Here is an 11321-nt window from a genome sequence, read left to right as displayed (position 1 = left end):
GACAAAGAGCAACAAAAGGACAAGGAAGTGGAGCGGCCTTGCGGGGGTGGAGAAGTTACACACACACACACACACACACACACACACACACACACACACACACACACACACACATATATATATATATATAGAGAGAGAGAGTTGTCATTTAATTCATTGAGCAGGTCATTCTGAGATTTAAGTACTTGTTCTACCTGAGTAGTAATCATAGAGGCATGTTTACTCAGAAGCTTCAAATCGTTGACATTTCTTTCTACACAAGCACTTAAATGGTTAAGCATACGAGTACTTTGTTCCAAATGTCTGCTAACATAATCATTGAAACTCTGTTGTTTGGCAAAAAAGTTGTCAAATTCATCAAAGTATAGGCTAGTAGGTTTATCAAAAGGAATATCACTCTCATCAAACCTACGCAGAGAATTCACTTCTACTACCTGTATCGGGTTATCGAGACCATGGATCTCTTCGATAGGTGGTAGATTTTTGACATCTTCAGATCTAATGCCTTTCTCTTGCATAGATTTCTTGGCTTCTTGCATATCTTCGGGACTGAGGAATAGAATACCTCTTTTCTTAGGAGTTGGATTAGGAGGTTGTTCGGGAATAGTCCAAGCATTATCGTTGATCAAGATGTTATTCAGTAGAGTCTCGGCTTGTTCTACAGTTCGTTCCCTAAAAACACAACCGACACAACTATCTAGGTGGTCTCTAGAGGCATCGGTAAGTCTGTTATAGAGGATATCAAGTATCTCGTTCTTCTTAAGAGGGTGATCAGGCAAAGCATTCTGTAGCTGGACGAGCCTCCCCCAAGCTTGTGGAAGACTCTCTTCTTGGAGTTGAGCAAAGTTGTATATTTCCTGCAAGGCAGCTTGCTTCTTATGGGCAGGGAAATATTTCTCACAGAAGTAATAGACCATCTCCTGGGGACTACGCACACATCCAGGAGCAAGAGAGGTGAACCAGGCTTTAGCATCATCCTTTAGAGAGAAAGGAAACAACCTAAGGATATAATAGTGGCGGATCTTCTCCTCATTAGTGAAAAGGGTGGCTATTTCGTGTAGTTTGGCAAGATGGGCTATGACCGTCTCAGACTCGTAACCGTGAAAAGGATCAGATTCGACTAGAGAGATTATCCCAGGATCGACAGAGAATTCATAATCCTTATCGGTGATAAAGATAGGTGAAGTGGCAAACTTCGGGTCATATTTCATCTTAGCTTCCCGAGATTTTTCCTTCCACTTGAGAAGTAATTTCTCAGCTTCATAGGCATCCTTACACGCAAGAAAATCCTCAACTATCTCTCCCTCCATAACGTAACCCTCAGGTATATCAGGCAATTCATATCTAGGAGAGCTAGATCTAGCAGGAGCAAAAGCAGGTTCTATCTCAATAGTATCGGCAGTATCAGAAGCATCACGAGCATTGGCAGTAACTCTAGCAATATGAGCATCAAGGAACACTCCTAGTGGAACATCAGGCAAAGTGGTATCTCCAGCAGTATCAAGCATAGCATCATCAGGCAAAATAGCATCTCTAGCATCATTAGGCAAAGCAGTATCAGGCATAGCATCTCTAGCAGTATCAGGCATAGCATCAGGCATAGTATCAAGCATAGCATCATCAGGCATAGTATCAAGCATAGCATCTCTAGCAGTAGCATCATAAGCATCATCAAGCACATGCGACATATCAAGATTTCTAGCAGGAGGTGATGTCGCAAACTTACTCATAACTGAAGGTGAATCAAGTGCAGAGCTAGATGGCAATTCCTTACCTCCCCTCATAGTTGAGGGCAAGACTTTGGTGTTCGGATCCTTCAGATTCTTCATAGTGATCAGCAGATATAAATCCCAAGTGACTCAGAGAATATAGAAATACCTCCCCGGCAACGGCGCTAGAAAAATGCTTGATGTCAACTGTTCTTCCCCTTTGCAACGGCACCAGAAGAATGTTGTTAGCACTCTCCGGCAATCAAAACTAGAAGAATGTTGTTGATGCCCACCAACGCGTGGGATCGTAGCAATTTTCGAGGGTAGAGTATTCGACCCAAATTTGTTGATTCGCACGACGGGATGTGAGAGAATACTCTCAAGTATTAGCAGTTGAATTTATCAGATTCAACCACACCTGAAAGATTAGTATCTGCAAGCAAAGTAGTAACAGCAAAGTAGCGAGTAACGGCAGTGGCAAGGAACAGCGGTAGCAACAGTAGTAGCAGAGCAAGACAAGTAACATTAGTAGCAATAGTAGTAGCAGCAGCAGAGCAAGACAAGTAACAGCAGTAGCAACAGTAGTGGCAGTAACAGAGCAAGACAAGTAACAGCAGTAGCAACAGTAGTAGGACAAACTCGTAGGCAATGGGTCGGTGATTTGTTTGGATGATATTCATCATGCAACAGTCATAACACGGAGAGATATGTGGCTAGCTCCCGTTCGTCAATGTGATGTAGGCATGCATTTCGTGTGTCGTCATACGTGCTTAGGGAAAAGAACTTGCATGACATCTAGTGTCCATCCCTCCCGTGGCAGCGGGGTCCAAAAGGAAACTACGGGATATTAAGGTTCTCCTTTTAATAAAGAACCGGACCAATGCATTAGCACTTGGTGAACACATGAACTCCTCAAACTATGGTCATCACCGGGAGCGGTTCCGGTTATTGTCACTCCGGGGTTGCCGGATCATAACACATAGTAGGTAACTACAACTTGCAAGATCGGATCTAAAACACACATATATTGGTGACAACATAATAATTTCAGATCTGAAATCATGGCACTCGGGCCCTAGTGACAAGCATTAAGCATGGCAAAGTAGTAGCAACATCAATCTCAGAACATAGTGGATACTAGGGATCAATCCCCATCAAAACTAACTCGATTACATGATAGATCTCATCCTACTCATCACCGCCCAGTGAGCCTACGAATAGATTACTCACGAACAACGAAGAGCTTCATGGAATTGGAGAGGGAAGAAGGTTGATGATGACGATGGCGACGATTTCCCCTCTCCGGAGCCCAAGACGGACTCCAGATCTGCCCTCCAGATGAAGAACAGGTGGTGGCGGCGCCTCCGTATCGCAAACACGACGAAAACTTCTCTTTTTAATTTTTCTGGGATGAAAGTGAACTTATAGACCTAAGGTTGGGGGCGGTAGAACCGTGTGGGCCCCACGAGCCTGCCCACCGCCACCGGGGGGTGGTGGCGGAGCCAGGGATTGTGACTCACTGGCCCACCCCCTCAGGTGGAACTTGGCGCAGATATTTTTAATATTTTCCAAAACTGCTCCTCATAGATTTTCAGGACGTTTGGAGAACTTCGATTTCTGCACAAAAATAACACCAAGGCAATTCTGCTGAAAACAGCGTCAGTCCAGGTTAGTTCCATTCAAATCATGCAAGTTAGAGTCCAAAACAAGGGCAAAAGAGTTTGAAAAAGTAGATACGATGGAGACGTATCAATACCTAATTCCCCTTGCTTCACGATTCATAATAAAACCGAGGCGAGACTTTTGTCGGTATCCTTGTGAAGCAAAAGCTTGATCACAATACCAAGTTATCCTCATTAATTGTTTTGTTTGTTACCATATTTCGGTATCTCAATGGTCATATCACATTGTGTCTGACCAAACAATGATAGATAACGTAATAGTGAGTGGCCTCACAGAGTATATGTCCATTATCGTAGGAGAAAATCCCAGTGTTGACGTATCGAGTCCCTAAACATACTTGTACCCAAAAGTTTTCATTATAATCACCCAACTACGGATAACGTTTGACAACCCCAAAGTAATCATCTAACATGAAGGTACACAACATTCTCATGGTCTAAGTATGTGAGTATATGCTAACACTTGATATGATTATACTGATAACAAAGTGACGATGTGATCTCGTAGTATATAATTTAGTTGGTTATGTCTAAGATTGTTCTTCTAACAATGTGCTCTTATTGTTGTGGACATTCTTGTTACTTTAACAATGCCCTATGATTGGGGGGAAAAGATCATAATGAACACATGAGCTAGTCTTAGAGAAGAGACTAGGGAACTACTTGATTTATGTTTCCACATATGCAAACGAATTTACTCTGAATCTCATATTCAAGGAGCATCACAATTATAGCACAAAAATATAAATATTAATCATGAGCACGGAAATAAGAGAATACTTTGTTATTGACTATATGACATATTTCCAACATTATGTTCTTCCATTGTAAGATCATCTGACATAGGTCCATATAAGAAAAAGTGTTACTCACACTGCGACACAAAATTGAGTAAAGTATGTGTTATGTGTGTGTTCGATAGTATACCTCTGCCAAACAAATCTATGTTGGTTACCATACTGCTATCACATACTCCTAACACTCACAAATATATGATGTTTTAGCCTTTTGAGAATCAGATATGGATGTTCTAGTGCGTTTGTTCATTCATTTCAGTCTGCTATAGTCCATTAGAATATTCCAAAGCTCATACATATATATATATATGAACAAAAAGAATACTTTTGAAACATGCATCAACACCAGCACCTATTACATTGGCTACCATGCAACAACCGTTTTGTATGGCATATTGACCAAATAGATAAACTTAATAGTGACTTCAATTTAATAATACAAAATGGTCATTTCATTTACTTTATCATTTAAATCATTGGGTTAAAATTATAATACTTGGTCGTGAGATCAAGCAACGAGAAAGACAAGTATCTTTGTAATTCTGGAAGGTGTGTGTCAAGTCTATACCAGTGTAATAGTTGACTTGGAGGTTCATATTATTTTCGGCCTTATCTCTAGTGTTGTATTGTATTTCGGAGGGTCCAGTTTGACGTGTACATTTAGAAATTTGTGCTTTAATAGAATGGCCCAGGTACTCCAATATGGATACACCATGGAGATCTATAAATGAATGAAAGACTTGAGGTTGATAATGCAAGAAAAGTATTACTTTTATATCTAACGTTGGGAAGGAGGGGTGGGGGCGTAAAATGTATATTAAGTGGCAACATCTCAAAGTCATTTTTACCGACGCCGGTATCCAGGGGCGATGTAGGACCCAATGGGATACTGCCACATCGTGAAGTATCCCAATACAGTAGGACGTATTTGATTCTTTTTTGGCTTTAAGTGTTTGTATTTCTCTCTTGGGGAACCCACCATCGGAAGATAAAGGTAGCATTCATGGTCCTTCCCTTCTTGTTTTTCTGACTAACACGTACAGGTTATTACACATTCACTGTCTCCTTTCTCACCAACAAACCCATTATTTTATTCAACCAATACCAATTTTAGTCATTCATATCTTTTATACTATATTTTTGTTTCTGAAATAGTTTATATATTTGAATTCCTCACACAAAGACCTTTAGAACAAGATCAATGTTGGATATATTTCAAACACGTTTAATTTCCAGCGTTTCAATTAACATTCACTCAATATATTATGTGTGGGACTGCTTATTTCAGTGTTTGAAATTGTTTCTTTCTTGTGATGAGTGAAATATGTTTCAACTTTTTCACAAATACATAGTGAAATTAATTTTTAAATCTATTTTTTATAATGAGTGAAAATAGTTTAAGTGACTGTAATACATTTTCTAAAAATGAATGTAATGTGTTTTCTGAACCTAGTGAAATGAGTGAAATCTATATTTTGTAAATGAGTGCAGTTTGATTTCTGAAATGAGTGAAATAAGTTTTTCCGAAAAAGTGAAATAGAACAAAATTTTGGTGTGAAACTAATTTTTCAGTGTTTGAACTAATATTTGTGATGAGCGAAATAATTTCATAAAAGTTGCGATGAAATTAGTTTTGCAAATGAGAGTAATGTGTTTTATGAAATGAGGGAAATCTAATTTTGAAATGAGTGAATCATTTTTTAACTGATATTTTTTTAAACGAATGATATTTTTCTCTTCTGAAATGAGTGAAATCTATCTTTTGCAAATGTCTGTAATGTGTTTTCCGAAACAAGCGAAACGACTACAATATATCTTTTGTAACAAGCGAAATAAGTTTTTTGAAACGCATGAAATTTGCCTTTCAATTGAGTGTAATGTTTTTTCGGAAATGAGTGAAATGTGTACTTTTCGTTGAGTGAAATATGTTTTGTTGAAATCATTTAAATAAAAATATTGGAAATACATCTATTATTTGTCTTATTTTAAAGTTCATGATGCGGGCAATTCAAATCTGTAATTTTTTTGAAAACGAATAATTGTTTCAAAAGTTAGGAACTATTCTAACTATCACGCACAAATAAAATGCTAGACTTCATTTTGAAGAGATAGAATACTATATGCATACAACCACTTAGAGCATCTCCATCCGTCCCTCGAGGAGCACTTTTTTAGCACTAGCGGACGAAAATAGTCCTAGTCACGCCCCCACGAGCTCGAATAACGCCGGATTTGGTCAAAATTACGATTCGGGATCCCAACCCAAACCCATGATCCTGGGGCAGCTGGGGGAGGAGAGAGTTTGTTTTGCATGTCATTTGGTCCACCGTCAGCCTCCCACTCCCTCTCTCCTCACTTTTCCTTCGGGGCCCACCCACGTGCTGCTCTCTCTTCTCTTCTCTTTTCCTTCTCTTTTCCTCCGGGACCAGGGAGGAGGTCGCTGTCTCTTGCCTGCCAGTGAGGAGGTCAACGCGGCGATCTCAGATGCCGCGCGGCGCAGGGCGAGGCCCTAGTAGCAACGACCCTGGCGGCGGGCACAACCGGACGTAGGAGGGCTCGCGGTGGCGGGCGGCGGGCGGCAGGGCAGAGCATCAATGGGTGGGGAGAGGGGCGATGGCAAGCGGCCGTAGCAGAGACGGGACGTGCACGCGGGTTGTGCGGGGAGCAGTGGGTTGCGGCAGTCGGAGCAGCAGCAGCAGCTACAACAAGCAGCAGAGCGGGGCGAGCGGTGACACACAGCGGCGGGGCGCCCGCACAGACAACGTGGGTCGTGGCCGGGCGCAGCCATGCAATGGAGGGGCACGACTAAGCGCGAGATCTGGAGGGCCACGCTGGGGACGAGCTCTGGAGGGCCACCGGACGACGAGCCAACCAAGCAGAGAAGAGAATCTGGCCCAACGACTCGAGCTTGTCCGGTGGCTCAACACGTGTAAAACTTTGCCCCCAGACCAAAATGAGGGTCGACAAATCTTCATCCGGCACAAAAATTGTCCCTGGGGCACAACGACTGGAGATGCTCTTACCCTTTTCTCCACTGAAAGCAAGTATAATAAGATGACGTAGGCAGACTGTAAGACTTTAGATATTATAACTTTGCTGAGTTGGATGAGAGAGAATAAAAGCAGACCGTAGATTTACCGCCGGGTGTAGCCGGGGCTCCAAGAAACTACATGTGTATGGCGGACCATGTGATAGAAAGCAGTATTTTTTTGTAACCCACGGTTATAGTGTTGGCTGTTACATTGATTATAGATGATATGACAACATGTTATAGCCATCACTCGACTATATTATTAACCATGCTCTCGTAGCTTTTGTGACATGCAACAGTGTATTGTACTGAAAAGATGTCAGCTATGACAAATTGTATTTGGTGGTATTCCAACTACTGCACAGAAGAAGCACATAGAAAAATAAAAATGACAACCTAATCTCAACGCAAGTACACGGTCGATATTTCACCCCTAGATGTCGGTTTAGGTAAATTTACTTATTTAGTGGCAACATAGATACCCTCCACCAGAATTTGTGTCATCACTCTCTAATCGAATGGCTTAGATTGCCTTTTTTTGTACCTCAAACATAGATTCTATTGTAGTCATCCTTGACTGAACAGAAAATCCATAATGCAACGGAAGAGTTTCAGATTTGCAATACACACGTGGAGTTTAATCTTCTTCTAGAAGCCCCTTTGGGTTCTGCAAATATGTTTCCAGTGGCCACAGACATGTTACCTCTATGTACAAGGTAGCTATGGTCGCAGAAGACAATTACAGAGTTCCTTATGGAGTACTCTTCAGTTTACACTGCGAAAAGACGTAGTAATATTTCGATTTTGATTTGCTAAGACTTGTGAATCTTTTTTCCCTTTTCTTCTTTTTGCAGGGTGCCAAGACTTGTGAATCTAGTTTCACAGAGATGCATAATTTGAGTTAAGATTCTGGAAGTTGGGTGTGCCTAATTTGGCGACATAGTTTCAAGGTGTGAAGGTTGTCTTCCCTGACGAAAGATAGAACATTGCACCAACTGCTTCAGAACAAAGGAGAGGAGGTTGTTTGGAAATTATCACAAGGATAGTTGAGACATTGTATCAGCTGAGTACTGTATAACAAAACAGCGAATGCTGAAAAAAAAACGTAAGTGAAGGTCATTATAATTTTATTCAAAAAGAATTGAGTTTGGTGTCTGAAAATAATCTGGTAAGACTTGGGACACAGGTATCTGTCTCATTCGGACAATCCACTACGCAAAAGCTGAAAAGCACCTAGAGATCGAACAACTCGAATAAATGAATTACGTATGGTTCCTATACTAGAAATATTTGTACTGTAGAAGAAACAGAGCAAATTTAATTATTTCTCGATGGCGCTCTACTTGCGCTTGTTCTTGCTCCCGACGAGCAAGACGACGTAGAAGAGAGCGCGGAAGAAGAAGCCGAATGCCGCCGTGACCATGAGGCACATCCACTTCCCTAGGTCCGTGACGGCCTGCTGCGTTAGCACGTCGGCGCCGGTGACGACGCAGGTGGCGGCCGTCATGTTTGTGCCGAGCGTTGCGCTGATCGCGCCAAGCACCTTGAGCTTCACGGCCTCCGTCATGCCGCCGATGGGCGTCCCGTCGAACATCTGCACCCCGCGCGCGAAGCACCGCGTCGCGTCGCCGAACTCGTTCTGCAACACAGCTTGGTAGGGATACTTGACGAGCGAAATGTAGTGGAACCATATCCAGTAGTTGGGAATCCTGTCCCGGTTGATGAAGAAGCCGGAGAAGAGGAGGAAGTAGGCGAGGATGGCCACCACCACCGTGTAGCCCACCATCACGTGCGGCACCACCGCCGACAGGAACGTCACGAACCCGCTTCCCGCCCACAGCGACGCGAGCACGATCAGCGCAAAGAAGGCGAACGACGCGCCCCCGCCGGCGAGGCCCACGGCGAAGAACGTGATCACCGCGAACGCCAGGGACAGGATGACCAGCGGCGGGAAGGACACCACGGCGTTGGCAAGCACGTAGGACAAGCGGCGGTACGAGTTGTGCGCCGTTTCGCGGAGGTAGATGTGGCGCTCCTGCACGAACACCGGCAGCGCGTCGGCGCAGACGTAGAACATGGTGGACATTCCCATGGCGAAGAAGCCGAGCCGCTCCTGGACGCCCTTGGGCGTGTCGTCGAGGCGGAGGAAGATGGTCGCCAGGATGAAGCCGGTCAGCATGATCGTGCCGAGGCGCATAACGAAGAGCTCCGGCATCCGCCTCGTGTTGGTGAAGGACCGCTTTATCAGCACCCACACCTCCACCGTCAGCGGGTTCGCGAACGTCGGCACCGACGATGCCGTCCCTGTCACAGTCCCGGCCACCAGCTTCCCACGAGACACGCTCTCGGATATGGCGACCTCTAGCGGCATCGTGTTGACATCCTCGATCATCCTGTGGTTTGCTTGCCACCTGGCGTTGAAGTCGGCGAGCAGCGCAGTGCCATCATGCTGGCGCTCGAGTTCTCTGATGGTGTCCAGCGCGAACTCGGCCGGGTTCTCGTTGTCCGGGATAGGCTTGCCGAACTCGTGGAAGAAGGGCATGAGGCCGGCCGGCGTGCCGGCATAGACGGTGCGGCCGCGGGAGAGGAGCAGGAGGCGGCCAAGGATGCCGAGGATCCGCGCGCTGGGCTGGTGGATGGTCATCACGACGACGCTGCCGCTCCGTGCGATGTCGAGGAGCACCTGCACCACCATGAACGCGCTCGCCGAGTCGAGCCCGGAGGTGGGCTCGTCGAGGAACAGCAGGATCGGGTCGTGGATGATGTCCGTGCCGATCGAGACACGGCGCCTCTCGCCTCCTGACACCCCACGGTGCCCCTCGTCGCCGATGACGGTGTCGGCGGCGCTGGAGAGGCCGAGCTGGTCGATGAGCGCGTCGACACGTTCGCGCTTCCTGGCCGGGGAGAGCGCGCGGGAGAGGCGGAACTCAGCGGCGTACAGCAGCGTCTCCCGCACCGTGAGCATTGGGTACAGCAGATCGTCCTGCATGACGTAGGCGGAGATGGCGCGGAGGCGGCGGCCGTGGAGGGGCTCGCCGTTGAGCGTGACGGTGCCGCCGAGGCTCTCCCGCGTGATCCGGCCGGCGAGCGCGTCGACGAGCGTGGACTTGCCGGAGCCGCTGGCGCCCATCACGGCGAAGAGCTCCCCTTCCCGGGCCTCGCCGGAGATGCCGTCCAGCAGCATCTTGGTGGTTGACGGTGGTGGCGAACCCGTGGACGCCCTGGCGACGGGAAGCAGGCTCGCCAGCCTGCAGCCGCGCGTCCTGACGGTGTACGACAGGTCAGCGAAGGACAGACGGTACGGCACTGGCGCCACGGGCGGCTGACCCGCCGAAGCATCTTCATCGGTGCCGACCTCGACGACGATGTGGCCGGAGGTGGCCATGAGGTCGCGCGACGACGGCTATCGATGATCTTCGACGCGGCGCGACACGACGAGAGCTCGATCGATGGATGGATCGGAACTGTGTACGTGCGTGTACGTTATATAGGTGGTTTGCTTTCCTTGCCTCTCGTGTTTGGTTTGAACTTTGGATTTGGAGTGTTGATGTGGTGTGGAGATCGCTACGTACGTACTACTTATTTATTTTTAGGATCCGCTACGTACGTAGTAGTACTTTATACTGAACTCGAGTGCCGGAGTTATTATTGGGCCTGGGTCAGACAGCTAGCTAGTCGGCCGTGTCGTGTACCACCAGTACCGCCGATTTCTTCGTCAAACTCTTAGTGTTTTGTGTGTGTGTGTGTGTGTGTGTGTGTTTTGGGAGACAAATCAAACTCCTATGTTTTCTTTTTGATGGGTAATCAAACTCTTCTGTGGGCGAGGCCCTGTTCGCCCGAACAATTTCCTGCCGCCCACGCACCCGCAAATATGAGCCGGCCCATTAACTCGCGCAGGTCGCTCGCTTTTGGTTAAAGGTAGACTTATTGAACGCAAACCATTGACTTTTGAAGACAAAAGGTAAAAAGAAACTTCATGAAATAGAAAAAACAATTGCACAACAACAGGAAAAAGTTTTTTAATTCAAATTAGTTCACGAAATTGGAAATAAATTCAAAAAAGTTCACAAATTCAGAAAAAGTTTATGATTTTGAAAGAAAT

At 45.7% G+C, this 11321-nt stretch overlaps 1 protein-coding gene across 1 annotated transcript; it reads right to left on the bottom strand.

The window, feature by feature from the left end:
* Window positions 1-8325: 8325 nt before the first annotated feature.
* Window positions 8326-10668, bottom strand: LOC123396350 (ABC transporter G family member 5-like). Its single transcript, XM_045091303.1, has one exon. The coding sequence runs from the start codon at window positions 10602-10604 to the stop codon at window positions 8559-8561; it is 2046 nt and encodes a 681-aa protein (XP_044947238.1). The 5' UTR covers window positions 10605-10668; the 3' UTR covers window positions 8326-8558.
* Window positions 10669-11321: the final 653 nt, after the last annotated feature.

This window comes from Hordeum vulgare, chromosome 5H, assembly GCF_904849725.1.
Source record: "Hordeum vulgare subsp. vulgare chromosome 5H, MorexV3_pseudomolecules_assembly, whole genome shotgun sequence".
NCBI classification, from domain to species: Eukaryota; Viridiplantae; Streptophyta; class Magnoliopsida; order Poales; family Poaceae; genus Hordeum; species Hordeum vulgare.
The sequence above is the reverse complement of the archived record's forward strand: the minus strand, read 5'-3'. Positions and strand labels throughout refer to the sequence as shown.

What these genes read in the sequence shown, in the direction of transcription:
- LOC123396350 (XM_045091303.1), bottom strand. Translation starts at nt 10,604, where the DNA reads ATGGCCACCTCCGGCCACATCGTCGTCGAGGTCGGCACCGATGAAGAT.